At 41.4% G+C, this 21,833-nt stretch overlaps 1 protein-coding gene and 1 non-coding gene across 2 annotated transcripts in view; one reads left to right on the forward strand and one right to left on the reverse strand.

The window, feature by feature from the left end:
- Positions 1–21,833, reverse strand: part of alien (COP9 signalosome complex subunit 2 alien) — an 86,769-nt gene that overhangs the window by 59,909 nt on the left and 5,027 nt on the right. Inside the window, exons 2-3 of the mRNA XM_080267302.1 lie at positions 11,108–11,302; positions 10,652–10,777 (exon numbers count right to left, since the gene is read on the reverse strand). Coding sequence (XP_080123428.1) covers positions 10,652–10,777; positions 11,108–11,302 — 321 coding nt within the window. The remainder of the gene's footprint in view (positions 1–10,651; positions 10,778–11,107; positions 11,303–21,833) is intronic.
- Positions 12,859–12,977, forward strand: LOC145393086 (5S ribosomal RNA). The gene has a single exon (XR_013896104.1). It is a non-coding gene; the product is annotated as a 5S ribosomal RNA (ribosomal RNA).

Genomic DNA, 21,833 nt, shown 5'->3' on the forward strand with positions numbered 1-21,833 from the left:
CACTTCTTTTGCACATTTTCTTCTCTTTTCTATCACTGTACCCTGGTATTTGAGCTCTCTCACCAATTCCAGTCTCTCTCCATTCACTGCAACATCACACTGGGGGCCACCTTTTCTCTCAATAACCATCACTTTACTCTTTGCTACATTTACTCACAAGGCACAGCATTCACAGACATCAGGAAAACTCTGCACTAGTCTACCGAGTTCTTGTCCGGTATTTGCATGCAGTACTGCATCATCAGCATACAACAAATTTGAGATATTGTGTTCCATCCATCACCATTCATGACCAATGCCACCTCTCTCTCCATTACTCGTGTTTTTGCTTCTCTCATCACCCCATCCGTATATACAGTATATTGAACAACCATGGGGACATCACACAACCTTGTCACAAGCCCACACTAATCATGAACTATTCACTTAGATGCCCATTTACCCTTACACATGCCACACTACCATCATAAAAACTCTTGATGGCACCTAGCAGCTTACCATCTACATAGTACATATGCAAATCCTTCCACAATCCCTCTCTGTCTACTTTGTCGTATGCTTTTTCCAGATCCATAAATGCCATAAACACCTTATAGTCCTTCTCACAAGCCTTCTCCACTATCTGCCTTACTGCAAATATTTGATCCACACATCCCCTGCCAATCCTAAAGCCACCTGGTTCATCACTCACTACAACTTTTGATATCTCTCTTACTTTCTCTATAATAATTCTTTCATATACCTTCCCTGCAACACTGAATAAACTTATGCCACGATAATTCTTGCACTCATTTCGCTCACCTTTATTTTTGTACAGGGGTACACACACACCCTTTTCCACTCTGCTGGCACAGTTTCACTCATCCATGCCTTTTTACATATCTCCAACAAGCACTTCATTCCACTCTCTCCACTATACTTAATCATCTCTGCACACACCTCATCAACCCCAGCTGCTTTCACATTTTTCAGCCGCTTCAGAGCGTTCTTAACCTGCGTGAGTGTCACGTTTCCTGTCACTGTATTCCTTCTGTCCACATCCCCAAACCCAAGCAAGTTTACAGTGGCTCTGCTCTATTCCCATTCATCAGGCTTTCAAATTATTCATTCCATCTGGTCCTGACTTCATCCCCATGGGTTAATAATCTATCAATTAAATCCTTCACACTTTCACATTTCTGTCTGCTGCCACTTCTACATTCCTGCACCTCTTTCTGGAAGAACTTCCTATATTCAGAGTACAGTAATTTGCATTCACTTTTCTTCCCAGCTCATCATTTCCCACCTTCTTTTTCCTCTTCATTAGTCTCTTTACGTGCTTCTTGCTCTCAGTTTATTGAATTGATATTTCAACTCAGCTCCTGTCCTGTAACCACTTTAGCCAATTCTTCCTCTTTTCCTCCACTGCTCTCTTACCTCTTCATTCCACCATGCCATACCTTTTTTCTCTGTTGCTACTCTTGCCACACCACACACCGCTTTAGCATCCCTAACTATGCAATCCCTAAGTGAATTTCACAGGCTGTCCAGATCCATTTCATTCCAATTCACTGATTCTAACTCCTCCCTACTTTGGTCCTATATTCATCTGCCATTTCCTTGACCCTCAGCTTCTTAAATTTCAGTCATTCCCTGACTGCTCCTCTCTCTCCTGGTCCACCTCACTCCTCTCAACTTGATCTTGCATACTACAATCACATGATCTGACAGACCTACACATCGTCCTCTCATGGTCCTCGTATCCACAATCATTCCCAGCATCAACCTCTCTACGAGCATGTAATGAACCTGGCTCCTTCAACATGATCCTTGTTCCCTCTATATCATGTAATTATTTATGTGCATCTTTGTGCTTGAAACACATCATCATCATCCAGGCTTCCTTTCCCACCCTACAGCAGGGTGAGGAGTAGAAATGTCCAGACAGACCAAATTTGCCCAATCCAATGGGCCACGCTTCCATTCACTCATCATTCAAGCCCCCAGAATCCTAGCTCTATCAGATATGCCAAAAATATTCACCACATTCTGTAGCTTCACATAAACGTATCCGACAGAGTCAATCCAGACATTGCCACATTAAAATGGGGTGCAAAATCCCTGATCATGCACCTCTCCTCACAACTTTCATCCAGCCAGCTCGATCTCTTGTCAGTTCCCTAGCCTCACTGACTTCCAAACCTCTCTTCCTCACAAACTCATCCACCATATCTCTCCACCCTCTCCTTGGACTATCTCGTCTCCTGCCTCCTTCATTTTCGCTCAGATATACCTTTTTCACCCCTCTGTTGTTATCCATTCTCTCCACATGACCATACCATCTCAGTACACTTTCTTCGATTCTGATGTCCACTGACTTTCTCACTCCACATCTTTCACGAATCACATTATTTCATATCCTATCCACCCTCTGTACTCCACATACATTCCTTACCAGTCCCATCTCCACTGCTCTTATTCTTGACTTTTCATTTTCATGCCACACAATAGTCTCATATCCATATATGTTAAAGTTGGTACGAACACTCCTTCATGTAAGCTTCGTGCAGCTGCAACACTCAAGCCTCTGTTTCTTATCAAGGCCTTCATTGCACCAACTACTTTTCTTCCTTGTGTCACTCTACTTTCCACTTCTTTTGCACATTTTCCTCTCTTTTCTATCACTGTACCCAGGTATTTGAACTCTCTCACCAATTCCAGTCTCTCTCCATTCACTGTAACATCACACTGGGGGTCACCTTCTCTCTCAATAATCATCACTTTACTCTTTTCTACATTTACTTTCAAGGCACGACACTCACAGACATCAGCAAAACTCTGCACTAGCCTACCAAGTTCTTGTCCAATATTTGCAAGTAGTACTGCATCATTAGCATACAACAAATTTGAGATATTCCATCTATCATCATTCATTACCAAAGCCAGCCCTCTCTTCATTACTCGTGTTTTTACTTCTCTCATCACCCCATCCATATATGTATTGAACAGCCATGGGGACATCACACAACCTTGTCGCATCCCCACACTGATCGTGAACCATTCACTTAATGCCTATTAACCTTTACATATGCTTCACTACCATCACAAAAACTCCTGACGACAACTAGCAGCCTACCATCTTATTTTTAATGCGAGGAAAAAGGAACCAAAGGCCATGAGCCCACAATAACCGTTCCTTCCAAGAGAAAAACAAAATACAGGAGAGAGCCAAATTCAAGATCTGATCATTTGGGGATGCCTGGACACACTGCATTTGAAAGACTGGAGATCATAGGAAGTAGGAAATACAGACAGAGGAAGACAGTTCCAGAGTTGACCTGTTGCATAAATGAAGGACTGGGAGTAATGGTTAACTCTTGCATTAGAGAGTTGGACAGAAAAGGGATGAGAGTTTTCTGCTAGACTGGTGCTACGTGCCTGTCGTAGAGGTGGAGGAATGCATGCAGACAGTTCAGAGGAACAGTGACCACTGAAGTTGCGATAGAAAAGAGATAAAGATGCAACAGTGAGGTGAAGAGACAGTGGTTGATGGGAGTCAGTAAGAGGAGGAGAGTTAATGAGACGAAAAGCCTCTGACTCCGCCTTATTGATAAGAGCTGTACGTGGGGAACCTCCCCATACATGCGAGTTGTACTCCATACAGGGGCGGATAAATCCTGTGTACAGAGTCAACAATTGTGCAGGGGTAAAGAAGGAACAGAGTCAGCTTAGCACACCCAATCTCTTAGAAGCAGATTTTACAAGAGATGTAATATGATCTTTCCAAGATAAGTCCCGAGTAAATGAAACCCCAAGCTTGTTCAAGGATGATGCAGGATTGAGCTGAATATTATTAAACATTAGTGGGTATACCTGTGGAAGAGTTTGTTGGGTTGATAGGTGCAAAAACTGTGTCTTTGATGCATTAAAAACTTTCCAGATTATTTTACCCCAGTCAGAGATACGAGCCAAGTCAGACATTAGGCGTGCCATAGCATTATCCCTAATTTGTTGAAGTAACTGCTGAGATGAGCTTTGCGGGAACCGAATGGAAAGTTGAAGGGTGGGGTCATCAGCATTTGAGTGGATAGGGTTGGATGTACAGCTTAGAAGGTCACTGATGAATAAAGGGAAGAGAGTTGGTGATAGGACAGAGCCCTGAGGAACACCACTGTTGATAGATATAGGAGAAGAACGATGGCTGTCTGCAACAGCGGCTATAAAACGACCAGAAAGGAAGCTAGAGATGAAGGCTCAGATAGAAGGACAGAAACTGTAAGAAGGCATTTGGAAATTAAAGATTTATGCCAGACTCGATCGAAAGCCTTTGAGATGTCAAGTGCAATGGCAAAGCTTTCGCCAAAGTCCCAAAAGGAGGATGACCAGAAGTCTAAAAGGTAGGTGAGAAGATCACCAGTGGAGCGTCCCTAACGGAACCCATACTGACGATCAGAAAGAAGGTTGTGATAGGAAAGATGCTTTAAATTTTTCTATTAAGAATTGACTCAAAAACTTTCGAGATACAGGATGTTAAATCAATTGGATGATAGTTAGAGGGTTGGGAGTGGTCACCCTTCTTTGGGACTGGCTGAATGATACCAAACTACCAGCAAGAAGGAAAGGTTGATATATTTTTTTTTTTTTTTTGTCCGACTCTGGGCACAGGCTACACAGCCTGCTCCCAAGGCCCAGTAGTCCTCCTACTGAATGAGTTTACCTAAACAGGGTGTAAACACAGAAGCACAGTTCTTGAGGACAACAGGAGAGAGAGAGAGAGAGAGAGAGAGAGAGAGAGAGAGAGAGAGAGAATTACGATAAATCCCATAGGTTTTGTGCTTTCATTAATGTGTGGTTTTCTTATCATCCACTAGGCTCGGTAATACACTCAACCCTCCATTTCCCATACCCCAATTTCCTGGATCTCGAATTTCACGGACATGGTGCTGAGGCTGGGCAATATTATCAAACGCCTGACATACGCCCGTACAAGTCCAGGATTCTCACAAAAGTCCAGCCATTATTCCGTCATATAAAAGCATAAGCAGTGTGCTGCACAACACAGAATAATTTTAGCAAGGTTTAGACTTGATAAAGGCCATTTGTAACACATATAAAAAGATATTTTCATACATGAAAAGCATAATGGCTACCATCCTGCTTCACCCCACCGGTTCCTTCCAACTCATGGCATTATTTATATTTATATTTATGATTTCAGTATGTACTGCATTTACATTTATGTTATTGTGTCAGTGTTATTATTTCATGTACTGTGTCTGTTAGTTATGTTGCTAAAGGTAGCCTACATTCCAGAATGCTCTAGAATATCGGAATAATTGCTTGACAATATTGGAGAATTCGGACAAAGTATGGTAAAAGTACGTGGAATGGCATGTGGGGCAAGACTTTTGGAGTTCCTGGGCTGGTCTTCCCCCCCCTTTTAGTCCGGAAAATGGAGAGTCGAGTGTAATTAAGCATGATAACCAAGAGATCACCGTATGATGTAGTATGAGAGAGAGAGAGAGAGAGAGAGAGAGAGAGAGAAAGAGAGAAGCCATTCAATGAAATACAAAACTTGTATGTACGCAGTCAGCATTCTATCCCTTCAAAACAATATACCTGTACTCTGTATCAGTCACCTCAAATCACAGCACTGAATTAGAAAAAAAAAATCAACACTGAATATACCAGTATGAGTAGGATGGTCAACATTTGTAGCTGTCTCTCTGACAACATTGTTAATTGCTTCTGCCAAAGTGCTGTGCTATAAAATAAATATTATAAATGTACAGTACAGGAAAACCATTATAAATGCCCATATTCCTGCTGGCCACTCAAACAGAGACACCCATATGACCCTATACCCTATATCACTGTACCTCTAACCATAAAGTATCCTCCACACCTGGCCAACACACAAATGGTCAAACAACTGTACTGTGCTGAATAGGATAATGAAAACTATGTGTAAATAAAACATGCAGTGAATAAGCATCTGCTAACCTTACCTGATCTGTGTTACTTTAATTTTACCCAGTTTTTCAAGTATGCCTGAGGTGGGGGTAGCAAAGTAAACATTAAAATAGGCCTAACAAGAAGTGATGCCAAGGCACAGCAAACCTGTCCCCGGCAGTCATTTTAGTGCTGATGTATAAACACAACAGGATATCTAGTCACACATGTTACACATGAAATTTGGAGCAAATCGGGTGAAAACTGACAATTTTATGCCCATTTGAAATTTTTGGCCTGACCCACCTGAAAATGACCCCTCTACTGCTAACTGGGGGATGACCCCCCCTGATGTAATGAGGCATGTTATAGGATGCAGGTTTGAAAGATGCACCTTTAGGTTTTGGTTTTTATGTCGACATGATGAATCTGAAAGGAGTTATGGTGAAAAAACTTATATATACATATATATATATATATATATATATATATATATATATATATATATATATATATATATATATTTTTTTTACATTTTTTGGACTTTAGTTACAGCCTGGGCCTTGGCCCAATTTGGCCCCAGATTTAATCAGGTGATCAGAAGGCCATAGCCTATCATCCCTGCAATTTTAGTCAAAATCGCACCAGTGTATAGTTTTCGCGTAAAGTTGTTAACAGACAGACAGACAGACAAACAAACAGATGGACAAACTGAGTGAAAACAATACCCAACCCCGAGCCCCTTCAGGGCAGGGATAGGTAATTAATCTCAGTCATAACACAATATCTACAGTAACTATAATTATGGTGCGGCAGCGCAGTAAGGTTTGAAACGCCTGGGCAAATTCCCCTGGCAGTCGGCACACTCCCCTGTTGGTAAACAAAGAAGATGGCGACTTCAGCTCCATACTACAAGTGCTCCAACTGTGGACTTTTTTCTCTCTTATGAGGTTAAAATTCACCAAACTCATAGTGTTAAGTAATAAAACATTAAAGATTCTTTGGGTATTGTGACTAGTTTATAGGTTTGTTCGTAAAACTGCCATGAACGGGTTGGCGACAAAGCACCTATCTCTGAGCTAAGACGAAGTATAATGCCTCCCATCATCATCATCATCATCTATATAAGAATGATTATTGTTAAATGTGAGTTTTGTTGCCACTTTATCAAATAAACTACTTCAATCAGTGCTTAACCAGGCAGCTTCTGTCATCGTTAATGTTTTGGTCAGTCAGCTAATTAGCTGACAGACCAAAACATTAAAGATGGCGGAGGCTGCGTGGTAAAGCATTGACTGAAGAAGCTTATTTGATGAGGTTTGTAAGCTCAAGTGTCAACAAAACTCGCATTTAACACATTAATAATCATTCTTATATACGTGATGATGATGATGGGAGGCATTATACTTTATCTTAGCTCAGAGGTAGGTGCTTCATCACTAACCCGTTCATAGCGGATTTACGAACGACTGTATTATGCCCAAGTAGACACAAGATTGATCACCCACCCATTTTTTGTGCCTACTGTTACATGTAATACATGCACTGACAGATTGCTTGATTGTGTGCATGTGTAAAGTGGAGAAAAATGGGAAAAAGTGAGGTGAAAAGCGGGACTTTGGGCAAACGTGCAGAAACAAATTCCACTTTTCCCGTAAGTTTAGTTATTTGTATGGCACGGTTTTCTATGGTGCAGGCTTGCTCCAGAACCAATTAGCCGTGCCTTAGGCGACTTGACTGTACAAAGGAATTTCTAAATAAATGTTGGAAAATAAGAGAAGAAAATAAAGGAGTTCAACAGCCAGAACAGTAACTAAAATGACATAGAGGTACCACTGAAAAGGTTATCCCAATAGCATCATTGATTGATAAATCATGTGTTTACATTCAAGGGAAAATGCTATGAAAAAACAAAGGAATTTCTAAATAAATGTTATAAAATACAAGAGAAGAAAATAAAGGAGCTCAGTAACCAGAAGAGTAATTAACACAACATAAGGAGGGGCCGTTGAAAAGGCTATCCCAACAGCATCATCGATTAATAAATCATGTGTTTATATTTGGGCTGTTCACAGGAAAACACTTTGAAAATGCAAAGGAATTTCTAAATAAATGTTGGAAAATAAGAGACAAGAAAATGAAGGAGCTCAGCAACCAGAGCAGTAACTAAAATGACATAAAGAGGGGCTGTTGAAAAGACTATCCCGACTGCATCATCGATCGCATTCCCTGTCAAAACATCAACGCTTCTCCGTCACAACAATTTGAACCTTGGACGGTTCTGCATCATTCATACATTATTATTATGCATAAGATGTTCATTTAATTGCCCCAGGGCAGTCTGATGGTTATTCTTTTCTACCGAGTTTGAATACGAGTTGGAAATTGCATTCTCCAGTGACCTGGACTGAGTACATGCGAGACGGGCACTGGTTTTAGGCTTAGGTTCGCTTCTTTTACAGCTGTTCGGCCATTTAGATTGGCTTTAAATTTTTTTGGACTCATTTGGGTGGGTTTAGGACTTGGCTAGGTGGGAAACCCGAAGCTCAAAAATGCATCCCTCTACTTTACATGTTATGGTAAACCTAACCCGAGATAAGATATCCCGTCTAGCAATGGGTATTTACTTAATCAAATGCATCGTTAAACCATGGTTTGCCTGTATTTAAATATTCATCAGGTAGACTGCTTTTAAAGCCTTACTAAATTTAGCGGGAAAATTGCTACATTGGTAACACTGCTGGCATGAGTTGTGACGATTAGTGGAAACGTGCCAGACGCTGCTTTTTATTTCATTATTATTACTGACCTAAAAAAATAAATAAATACATAAATGCTAAACTTAACTAATATTTTCACAAGGTTAGTTTTTTAACACCCTCATTGTGGTAGGTGAGGGCGCTCACCATCCACTCACTCGATGTAGCGCTGCTGTCGGGTGTCTGCCCTTTCCTCTCCTCCATCCTTCTTTCCTTCCCATCCTCTTCTGTCTTCCTTTACTTCATTCTTTCCTTGTCCTTCTGCCTACAGGTAACTTTACATTCCCCCTTGTGTCTTTCTTTCCTTCATTCTTTCCTCTTCCTTCTGCCTGTGGGTGACTCTACACTGAGTGACAAGCCAAATGGTTTCCTGTGCACTATCTATCTATCTATTGCCTGATGCCATAATCCCGTTACACTGAGTGACAAGCCAAATGGTTTCCTGTGCACTATCTATCTATCTATTGCCTGATGCCATAATCCCGTTAGGGGTGGCCATTGGACTCTGAGTTATTTGTTTTACAGGAAGGGGCACTAACCCTCCACCAACCCACTTGATGACATGTAGGGAGCACGTAATTGTTTGGTTATATGGTTACCACCCAGCGTTGTAAATGGTTTCTTGGCTTACAGGAAACTATTAGGCTTGTCACTCAATGTAAAGCCACCTGTAAAGGAAAGAAAAGCAATAAGAAGTGACAGGAAAGAGGAAACCATTTACTATGCTGGGTGGTAACCAGATAACCAAATTTTGGCGCCTGGTGGTTTAGTGAGTAATTATTGCGCTCCAATAGGACAGAGCCGGTGAAGGTTTATATCCAAGGGGTGGTTGGGGTTGATTGCTCATGTAATGCCACTCAGGGATGAGTGAGGCTGGTCACTCTCATCTTAAATGTCGGGACGGTCACTCTCATCTTAAATGTCGGGACCAACTGCTTAGCCCCGGGCTCCTACGCTCTTCATGGGACAATGTAGGATTGGATGATGGATGGATGGATGGATGAAATAATGTATGCTGGGTAGGCAGACTATTTCTATCTCCTAACTACCAATCAAATGAACGTTGCCAGACCAAAGGAGTTTTGTCTGAAACTTAAAGAAAGCGAGTCATCACTTGTTTGGACGATCGTACTGTAAATTCTAAAAAGATTTTGGTCCGATGAATCATTCAGCAAGTGGTTGGTAGAGGGCTGGTGCCGATAAAAACCAAGTGCAGTGATTCCATGCTCGGCTATCAGTGAATGTAACATCATGAGAGACCATGCTATCCATAATATACCATTTAACTTGCTAAGGTTGTCATATTTTTACTCAATGTGGTACCCAAAAGTAGGCAACTAAATGTGTTACTTGCTACTTGCAAACCCACTGTATAATAATTTAATTACTATAATTTCTAATATATAACACAGTTCTGTAAATATATGCAAAAAGAAGATAAACTGTACAATAGACTCTCGCTAGAAAGGACCTTGGTATAGTGGGTATCAGATTTACTGGAAGCCACGAAGCTCACCACATTTTCACAGGCAATAACAAACAATGTCAAATAAATGGGGCACAATACGTACTACCCAGTTTACTCCAGCCTGGCCCGAAATTGCCCTTTCCCCATTGTGATTATTTAGTTGTAATAACAGACTATAGTAATACTGTACTGTACAGTACTAGTCATTAAGAAATGCCATGACAAAAATGTGAAATAAGCTGCAAAAAGGTGAAGTTATGGACCAAGTTAGTGTAAAATGGGTATAGTTTACATTTTTAAAACAAGAATAAACTACTGTACTGTACTTATTTATTTTCAACCAGGTCCTTGAAATCCCACCTTAGGGAGGGATCCTTAGATATAACAGACCATCGGGTTTAATGGGCCTGGCTTTCTCCCAGTTGGCCCATTATAGTGAAAGTCTACTGTACATGCAATAGCATTCTACAATAAACACTTAAATGCTACTAACATTCTTTGATGTAGATATGTAGTCCAATATTGAGTTGATTGACTTCTCACTGTAATTGCGAGTGACAGCCGATTTGATGTAAGTGAGCAGGTGTTTGTAACGAGACATCATCTCCTCATAGTTACCCTGGAAATTCATATATTTGCTTTTAACAATAACAGTGAATAAAACTATTTTTTATCTTGTACTTAAGAAATACAGACATGTCCACCAAAATAAACTAATACAGTATCTGATAAAAAAAAAAAAAAAGGGGGGGGGGTGCAGGTTAATGGTGCATACTGAACCTCTGAATTTTTAACTCAATGATACTGTATTATCAATTATCTATATAGCCTACACCAACTACAACCAGACATACATATTTTCACATCCCACACTCTGAACAGTCTCTTATATAACTACATAAGTCTCAAGGTAAATGGCTGTACTGTGGCTACACTGCTTAGTGCTTACCAGCCTGAAATTAATCTTGATCATCTGTTTGAGTGCCTTAAAACCCCACTCGCCCTTGTCACCTGCTTCAAGGTCCAGGACACGCTGAAAGGATGCTAGGGCAGCACGAGGGTCATCTTCCTTCAAAGCCTTGCTGTTGTAGTACTGGTTTTCAAGGTCAACATCAGGCTCACTATTGCTATCTTCTGAGTACTCCTGCAAGCACCACCACATCCATATATTAGGCCAGTATAAAATTAATCCTTTGCTCACATGTACAGTACATTGTAGTGTTTTGTATGTAAATAAATTTCAATACACAGCTGTACTTAATTAAAATACCCAAGCTGGTTAGGATGATGTAGAAAAAGATAAAGTCTGGGATGATCTGATACATGTAGTAAGTGGTATGGGGGATGATAAGATTTTTTTTTTTTTTTTTTTTGGGGGGGGGGGGGGGGGGCCTTAAAGGGTCATGTGGGTAGAGCAGCTCATGAATATGATGGGGTGGGCTCATGGGGGATGCGCATATGGTACGAGGAATATGGAAAGGGAAAGGATACTTGAAATCAGGGAGGCAATAAATGTGACTGTGTAAAACACGCACTTCAGGGAGAGAGTAGGTTGATTATGTGTGAGTTGGAGGGGGAAACAGTAGCCTGATAGACCATTTCCTGGTCAGGAGAGCTGAGAGGAAGTTGGTGAGAGATGTTAAAGTCATAAGGGACAAAAAGTGTGTGCAGCAACACAAATTACTGATGTGTGACAGGGTGCTTAAGGAGTGGGTGGTGAAGAAGACCTATGCATCTACGAGGAAAATCTGAAAGTTGAAATACCAAGCAGTTAGGGATGCCTTCCACAGTAAAATGAGCAGAGTGGTGACTGAACAGGGAGCTGTTGACTGAAGTGTTAATGAACAGTACCGCTCAGAGCTCTCAAGAAAAATCGCCTGAGTGTAACTGAATCAGTGTGTGGATGGACAAGGGGATCCCCGAGACACAAAGTAACATGGTGGTGGGATGAGGGCGGAGAAGCTGCAGTTAAGGAGAAAAGAAGTCTTTTTCGGGATTGGAAAATGAGTGGTAAAGAGGAATACTTGGTTGCCAAGCACAGGACTATAAAAGAGGTATACCAGTACAGGGAAAAGTCTGAGTCTCAGAGACTTTTACTGGATAACCTAAATACGTAGCATGGAAAGGAAGAATGATATTTAAAAGGGCAAATCAAATGGAGGGGGGAAAACAGGAATATCATAAGTGATCAGTATGCAAAGAATGATGAAGGAAAGGTAGTGGTGAACGGTGAAGATATTAAAGATGCCTGGAGAGAGCATTACAACCGGTTGTTGACTGAGGAGTTTGAATGGAACAGGGAACGTTTGGAGTCAGCAGATCCAGTGTTTGGCCCTTGGGCTTTGATTGATGCTGCTACTATGAGCTAGGCAATAGGCAGGTTGCAGGTGGGGAAGGCAGCAGGTGTGACTGGGTTGACTACTGAAATGCTGCAAGCCTCAGCAGATACAGGAGTGGGGTTAGTTACCAACTTGATAAATACGATTACTGTATACATACATGAGTGTGTTGTCCCAGATGACTGGCTGACGAGTGTGACTAAATGTGTATAAGGGAAAGATGATGTCCTGGAAAGGGGAAATTATTGAGGCACAGAACTTTTGGTCCATATAACGATGGCAATGGAGAGAGTTCTAGAAGGTAGACATGGGGTCTATTACTGGGTTTCTATTACTATTAATTTCAATTGTTCTTTTATTATATTACGGCCATACCACGTTGAGTACACCGCTTCCCATTAGATCAGCGAAGTTAAGCAACGTTGGGTCTGGTTAGTACTTGGATGGGTGACCGCCTGGGAACACCAGATGCTGTTGGCATCCCTAAGTGTCAAGTGGGGTTGGTGGAGGATTAGTGCCCCTCCCTGTAAAACAATTAACTCTAAGCCATTGGCCACCCCGTCTGGGATACATGGCGTCTGGCAATGAATGAATGAATGAAAAACTATTATAATTATTTTAGCGGTCATGTATTACTATTACTATTACCTGGTCATCTATTAGTATTACTATTAATATATTATTTATGATAATGGTATTAATTAAATTGAAAATGGTTTTTATTTTCATTATTGTTGGGAGGCTGTTCCACTGAATGCACAAGTGTGTCAAGATCACCTGATGGCCTGTTGACCACTCTCCATTCTGCACGGTCTCCTGTGGTGTATCTGCAGCTTGGAGAGCAGCCAAAAGGTAACCAAGGTGAGAAGGCTATTTTTATTGATTATGGTAAACAGTATTAAAGAAGTGTCTATAATGGCAAAGTAATATATAATTATCTATTACTTTGCCTTCTATTACTATTACAATTACTATTACAGGCAGGAACTTGTGCTCTATTACTATTACTTTGAAAACCTTGTAATATTACATATTACTATTACCCCATGTCTGCTAGAAGGTACGATTTTAGATGCAGTTCGGGTTTTTGCCAGACAAAGGGACCACTAATGCTGGAGTCATTGTTCAGCAACTGCAGGAAAAATATATAGGAAAAACAAGGGATCTGTACTGTACTTTGTTTTTGTTGATTTGGAGATGGCCTTCGACAGAATCCCTTGGAAGGTGGTGAAGTGGGCAATGAGAAAGCTTGGGATTGAGGAGTAGTTGGTAAGAGTGATTATGGCTATGTATGAGGATGCTTGCACCCAGGTGAAAGTGCATGGAGATTTGAGTGATGAGTTTTCCATGCATGCTGGTGTGCATCAGGGGTCAGTCTTGAGCCCCTTATTGTTTATTATGGTGTCTGACACCCTCTCATGTGACTTCAGAAATGGATTCCTGTTGGAGATGCATGCCGATGATTTGGTGTTAACTGCAGTGAATGAATGGGAGGCACAGGAAAGAGTTAGGATGCGGAGAGATGATATCGGGCTCAAAGGCCTGAGGGTGAATGCAGATAAACAGAAGATGATGGTATCTAGAGTTGGTGCGGTATTGTCAAAGAAAAGGGAGAGTTGGCAATGTGTGGTTTGTTGCAAGGGTATGGGAAGTAATTCCATCTTGTGCAGTGTTTGTGATGAGTGCATTAGAGATGTAGTGGTATTTGAGATAGACTGTAAGATAATGCTGATTCCATGTGTGCGGTGTGTTGGGGAGATTGTCAGGTGTGAAAGGATTGATCTTCCTGGTGAGTCTCTTCAGTGTGTCAATGAGTTTTGTTATTTGGAGGACATGTTATGTATTGGAGGTGGGGCTAGAACTAGCTCTGTGGCTACAGTGAGGAGTGGCATGTGTCAGGAATGTAATGCCGTATAGTAATGAGACCAGGGCAGTAAAGGAATAGGATATTCACAGACTCAAACATAGAGAAATGACAATGATTAGGTGCATGTACAGTACATCCTTAAATGTGAGGCCTGGGGGGGCTAGGTTTATGATGGAAGAGCTAGGGAGTAGGATGGGACTGGAGTGTATTGGTGCTGTGATGAAGAAAGGTAGACTGAGATGGTTTGGGCATGTGGAGAGGATGGGAGATGACAATCAGGTGCAGAAAATGAAAATTGTTAACATTAGGGGTAGGGATGTGAGAGGTAGACTGGAAAAAAAAAAAAAAAAACTGGGATGAGGTCGCTAAATGTGACCTCAGGGATAAGGGAATAAATGGGGAGGCTGCCAGAGATCAAGCAGCATTGAAAGCCGCCATCAGGTGACCAAGGGCGATGCATACAAACATGTTGGAGCATTTAAAAATGAAACAAACGGCAGCAGACTCAATCAAAGGCCAAGGGCGAAACACTGCATCCATGAGATTAACCCCTTAACCGTGGGGCGTCACTTTCGTGACGCTTGGGAGCAAAGGATCATACTGCAGGGCGACACTTTTGTGAGTCTGTGTTACAGTAGAAGTCCGAATTTTCGGCATCTATGGGACCAGGCAAGTGCCGAAATATCAAAATTGCCGAATTATCGAAAACCCTACCCACTCAGTACCTTATATGTTTCGGTGAACACTATCATCATTACTCACATCATTACAAATGTGTTTGGAGAGAGTACTGTATACTGTTTGATACTGTACAATACTGTAATGAATACAGTACTATACTGTACATGAATATGAAAAATAAAGAAATTAGTGAACATACTGTAAATAAATGTAATGGTACAGTAGGCCTACAAGTTCACATGCACTTACCTAAACTCAGAGTAGGTTCCTTATTTACATACTGTATGTACAATAGAAGGGGTTGATTGGAGTCTGCTACTGCTGGAAAAAGTCCCCAGCAGTAGAGGGTCCTGCAACAGGCTCTAAGGACTCTTCTCCCTGTTGCTGCGGCAGTAGAGCTTGAGGTTCAGAGACTGCTGTTGGTGATGGAGAGGAGCGAGCAGAGGAGCTTACGTTAAACTCATCCATAATCTGTTTCCTACTCATGCCAGCCTCTAATTTTTTCAACAGCTCAATTTTCCGAGCAATAGTCAACATCTTATGTGTACGCTTCTTGCTAACACCAGTTAACTTTCCACACGTGGAGGCCATTTTCAAAGCACGCAGATGTTTATACTGTTCACAACACACGGCTGGTCCACTCAGGTGTTACAAAGCTCCTGTCTGATGTTACGGTGCTTACAGCACACTCGAATAGTAATTTCAGAGGTATTTCGGTACGAAGTTCACAAAGCACACAGAAGAATCAAGAGAAGTCGGCAGCAGCACGGCAACAACTCGGAAGAATGGCGGAAGAATGGCGAAACAGATTCTCTTTCCCATGCTAAACTCACTACATGTTTGTCCTCTCTTTATGCTATAGGAGAAAGAGCTAGCCTCTGAGCTTCATGGCAGTGGTAGACTCGTTCCATCACTTTCACTATCTCACTCACTAAGGCGGGTAAAGGCGGGTAGCTAGCTGGCGAGCCTCATGGAGAATTTCAAGACTGACGAAAAAAATCGGAGAATCTGCCGAACGATCGGAGATTTTCGTAAATGGGACTATTTCTCAAAACTGCCGAAATGTCAGATTTGCCGGGGATTTGGATGCCGAAATATTGGACTTTTACTGTATTTTGAATTCACCCGGGCTTCGAAGTGATGGCTTGTATCATCCATCAGTACTGCCAATGTCCAACACTAGTCAGCACTCTTAATCTCAACTGTACTCCCATCCATTGTTGACAATTTAGCCATTTCTCCCCATTCTTGATTCCCCTCCCTACCTCCCCTCCATTACCCTATCCTCTCACCTGCCCGGCTGTGCTACGCTAAGTAAATCTTCCCTGGAATTTTTCACTGATTTCATCCATTGAAATAAGCCCTATGCCCTATTCTTATACCAAATAATATATACAAGAAAGAAATAAGGTAAGTGAGAGTGCCATACACCTAGAATTGGCTAATTATCACCTGACAACACCTCACGTGCACTCGTTCGCTAATTTTCGCTGTTTATTTCCCCTTGAAATATCCCGTATAATCTATTTTCGTAATAAAAATATATATAAGAAAGGAAGGGAGAAGCCTAAGTGATATTTACATTCACCTGGAACTACCTAATTATTGCAGGCCACCACACTGTATTCTACGGTAAGTAAATCTTCCCTGGAATTTTCCACTGATTTCATCCACTGAAATAAGCCCTATGTCCTATTCTTATACCAAATAATATATACCAAAAAGAAATAAGGTAAGTGATAGTGCCATACACCTGGAATTGGCTAATTATCACCTGACAACACCTCACGTGCACTTGTTCGCTAATTTTCGCTGTTTATTTCCCCTTGAAATATGCTGTATAATCTATTTTCGTAATAAATATACATATAAGGAGGGAAGGGAGAAGCCTAAGTGATATTTACATTCACCTGGAACTACCTAATTTATTATGTATTGTCTTGGTTTCCTGCCAATCATTTCATTGCTATATATTAGCAGGTCTCACAGGGCTGAAGTTGGTAGTATTGCACTCACCCTAGCCAGGCGGCAGGAGGCCATTACTATCAGTTCACTGTCGTCTTTGAAAGTGGGAGTATGTCTGATTCGCTCCTGCTAACTTCCGCCGCTTTATAGCCCCATGCAAAGGGCCCTGTGACCTTTACCCCCTACTAAACCTCGTGTGGAAAGAGGTAAAGGGCTGACAATTGATAGAGAGTGACTATGATCTTTTTATTGAGTAAAACAGTGCAAGTGGAATTGTAAATAAAGTGTAAATAATGTGTAAACAGCAAGTGAAAGCAATGAATGTAAATATAAGTGAACAGTGGAAAATACTTTTATAAGTTACTTCAAGTGAGTGTGCATAACACAGTGTAAATAAAATAGAAATGTAAATAATGTAAACAAAGTAGAGAACGTAAATAGAAATGTAAATGAGTGGTATTATAAGAATACGAGTATATAAACTAGGCGTAATGAAAGTGAAAGTTTCACTCTAGCATGTATGAATACTATGAGTTATGAGAGTGAAGGTGAAAGTGACAATCACTCTCAATGCTAGTATACAGGACGAGAAAGTGAATGCTACGTATTTTACTGAAAGAAATTGAATCCCTACAGTGACAATAAACTACTATTACTGAAGGAAACTTATGGATAAAGACTGTAGATATATATAAGTGTTATATAGTAACAGAAATATAAACTGTGAGTGTTTTTATGAATAACAGACAACACTAGCGGCGAACGATCGTAAGTGGGATGGTCATACGCCCTCGTAATTTTCATTGCTTTCACAGTGTTTTTTTGGGGGGAGTATGGATTCCAATCTATTTGAGAATCATAGATTAGTGTTTCTAGTGATAATATCAGGCTGTGGTAATCATATTACGAGTTGTCGGGAAGTGTAAAGTGGAGACTTCGTTACCCAACTTCAGAGGTCTCCACAAGTCCTACGGTACTCAACGAAAGCTCAACAAACACCCAAGGAAAAAGCTGAAGGTATGTGCCATAAGTATATGTGATTTTAATATTCTAGGACTAATAACTGATTTTTGGCAAATATTTTTCAAGAGTCTGTCGGAGCGCGAATATGTCCGCGGGAGCCGCAAGTCAAAGCAAAACAAGCCCGCGGTTTAAGGGTTAAGCAATTCTGCTTGCATTCTAAACCAGTATCTTCAGCTCAGGCAGAATGCTAAGTTGTTTCAATTCCAAAGTCAATCCATCACTAATTGTTTGTCCCTATTAACTTAACCTAATATGACCTAACCTACACCCACCTCAAACTGACTTAGGACCTACACACAGAATTGCTATGGGAGAGTTGTCTGTCTTTGCTTTGTGTTTCCACCTCTACTGAGTGAATTTATTGGGCAAGAAGTAACTTGCAACTCCTCTGGTGTTGGTAGGAGGTGGTGAAACAGCAAGTCAGTGCTTGCCCAGAAGCAAGAGTGGGAGTATGTTCCCGTCGCTCCAAGCTTTCACCTCTCTCTTTTTCATATGCATTACTGTTTGCCCTGTTATTTTCCTAGAGTTAAGTTGTCATGCCTGGAAAGTAGTGCTCAAGGGATGAGAGGGTCCATATGATTGCATGGAGGCAGGATAATGTCTCTATCAACGTGATTTGTGAACGTACTGGACGCACAATGCCGACCGTCGTGAAGATTCTTGCTGCAGCACGTGGCCTGCCACCTGATGTCGTACCAGAGCACAAGCATGGCGGTGGAAAGAAGACGACTTCCAGAGGTACAGATATGCTTCTGAAGCGAGAAGTAATCAAGAATCCTCGACTGACAGCAGCAGAACTGAAGAGAATGCATCCCCAGCTGTTACCAGACGTCTCAATTCGAACTATCCAACACCACTTGCAGAAGGCTCTGGGTTTGCCTAGCCGCACTGCAGCCAAGAAATCGCTTCTCACTGACTGCATGAAGAAGCAGCGCATTCAGTTTGCCAGGAAGTATGCACACTGGACATCGGATGAATGAAGAAAAGTTATGTTTTCCCATGAAAGCACATTTCAAGTGTTCCAGGTGCATTCTGCCAAGGTTCATCGCCCTGCCTCACGTAGTCAATGTGACCCTGCTTACACAGTGCCAACTGTTAAGCATCCACAATCAGTAATGGTATGGGGGTGTTTCTCAGGTGAAATGGGAAGGAGAGGCCTCTACTTTCTTCCTAAGACCTTGATGACGAATGGTGGCTGGTACATTCAAGTTCTGAAAGATCATTTGTTAACCCGTCATGTCCCGAGCTATTTCACACCTCCGACACCCCCCAATCCCGAGCTATTTTGGATTTTTTTTTTTTTTGGCTAAAACCTCCACTTTTGGAGAGAAACATCGAAAGTTCATAGAGAAATCGCTCACCTGAGATTTAAAATACTCGATACAGGTAGAAGTACCTCCTTACCTTATTGGGTTTTCTATCAGGCTGGCTCCAAAGAAAACGAGTTCTATGGGAGGGTAACTATTCCACACCACTCATAAACGGTATTTATTTATTTATTTGGTACGAATTTATATGTAGTAGGAGTGTATATTGGTTTTCAAACAGTAATATAGGCATTATAAGCATTGCTTCACTGACTAACTCATCAACATACCTGACCTTTTTTGGTAACATTACCTGATCATCATTTCTGACTGTTTCTTCCTTTAATGCTATGTAAACTTTGTCCTCCACATTGTCATCGACTGGGGAATCACTCTGGCCCTGAATGTCATCATTGGCCAGGTCACTGGTAACAGGTGAATTGCCAAGACAATGGCGTGCGGGGGGAGGGGGGGAGGTTATGCGGTATAAGGCATTGTCCCTGCCTGGCATCTTGTAGAGGAATAGAGAAAGGTGTCCTTGTATACGTACCAAAAATCAAGCGCAAAAACTGAAAATTGTGCAAATTATGAACCTTGCAATTGCACAACATACCAGTACGTCGATGGGACTAGCTGTGACAAAATGTTGCAATGTACCCATACGTCGATGGGATGCCTTGGGTTAAACTTTTTTGCTATTCATGGGTGTGACTTTTTCATGAACGATTCAGCTCCATGTCACAAGTCAAGAAAGGTGAAAAATGGCTTCAGGATAATAGGACTGAGGTCCTCGACTGGACTGGTAACAATCCGGATCTAAATCTGATAGAAAACTGTTGGGCAAAGATGAAGAAAATCATGGCAGAGAAGACACCTAATCTGGACAACCTTAAGACCGAACTGACAAATGTTTGGTGCATGGAAATGTCCTTATATTATTTTACAGATCTAAGTGATTCCATGCCAAAACGCATCCAACTGGTCCTGAAAACAAGGGAAACATGATATCATATTAATGAATGGCATTTCATGAACAAACATTGTGATATACTATGATTTCTGTGTGTTTTTTAACCCCATCAGGTTACTTTACATTGAGTGACAAGCCAAATGGTTTCCTGTAAGCCAAGAAACCATTTACAACGCTGGGTGGTAACCATACAACCAAACCATACATGCTCCCTACGTGTCAAGTAGGTTGGTGGAGGGTTAGTGCCCCTCCCTGTAAAACAAATAACTCAGAGTCAAATGACAACCCCATACGGGATTATGGCGTCTGGCAATAGATAGATAGATAGGTTTCTGAGCCGGGCACATTATGTCTGTGCTGGAGTCATACACTCTCAAGCTGACCCACATTTGCAGTGTGATATTTTTCTTTGATCCTTCTGTGTAAAAAACACTTTTCACGATAGAATGTTGATTTTGGTGACATTTTAAAGCTGAATAGTTGTACTTACTTGTAGTATGCTCAAAAAAGGAGAACAAAGAAAATAAAGTGTCAAAATCATGAGTTGAAGTTAGGCGAAAACCAAAAATTTTATACCTTGCCATAGAAAAATACTTGGAAAAAAAAAAAAAAAAAAAAAAAACTAATAATGATACATAAATCTGGTTTAAACCATGCAAAGCTACAATAAAATACTTGTAGAATGATATATAGATTATGGTAATTTTTTAATTTTATTACGCGGTAAAGCGAAAGGAAAGAGAATCTATCTATCTATCTATTGCCAGATGCCTCAATCCCGTTTGGGGTGGCCACAAACAAATCGCCTCCAAGTCGCCCTGTCCCCCACCATTTCACTGCCCTGCTCCCAACTCACACACCCCTCTCTCATATACCTCTCCACCCCATCCCTCCATCTCATCCTCGGCCTCCCCCTCCCTCTTCCCCCCTCCACTTCACTCACATACACTCTCTTTGTCAGTCTTTCACCCTCCATCCTCTCCACATGGCCAAACCACCTCAGTGTGTTCCTCATAACGCTCCCTATCACATCTACATCAACACCACAATGTTCCTTTATATCCTCATTTGTCAGCCTATCTCTCCATGTGACTCCACAGGCTCCTCTCAAATAACTCATTTCCACTGCTCTCACTCTTGACTTCTGTCCTTCCAACAACGTCCAAGCTTCACTTCCATACGTTAGAGTTGGTACCACAATTCTGTCATGTAGTAACTTTTTCACTTCCATGCTCACTTCCCTGTTTCATATCACTGCTTTCAAAGAACCAGCAACCTTTCTTCCCTGCTGTACCCTTTCAAGCACTTCACCCTCCAAACCTCCATCCTTACTCATCACACTACCCAAGTCTGTACTTAAACGTACTCATATTTTCCAATTCCTCACCATCCAACCTCACTGTACATTCACTGACTTCACCTCTCTCAAAGACCATCACTTTACTCTTCCCTACATTCACCTTCTGATTCCGTTTCTTACACACTGTCCCATACTCATCCACCAAGCCTTGCATCTCCCCTTC

Source organism: Coenobita brevimanus, chromosome 23 (assembly GCF_032717465.1).
Source record: "Coenobita brevimanus isolate Jiangsu-jjx chromosome 23, ASM3271746v2, whole genome shotgun sequence".
NCBI classification, from domain to species: domain Eukaryota; kingdom Metazoa; phylum Arthropoda; class Malacostraca; order Decapoda; family Coenobitidae; genus Coenobita; species Coenobita brevimanus.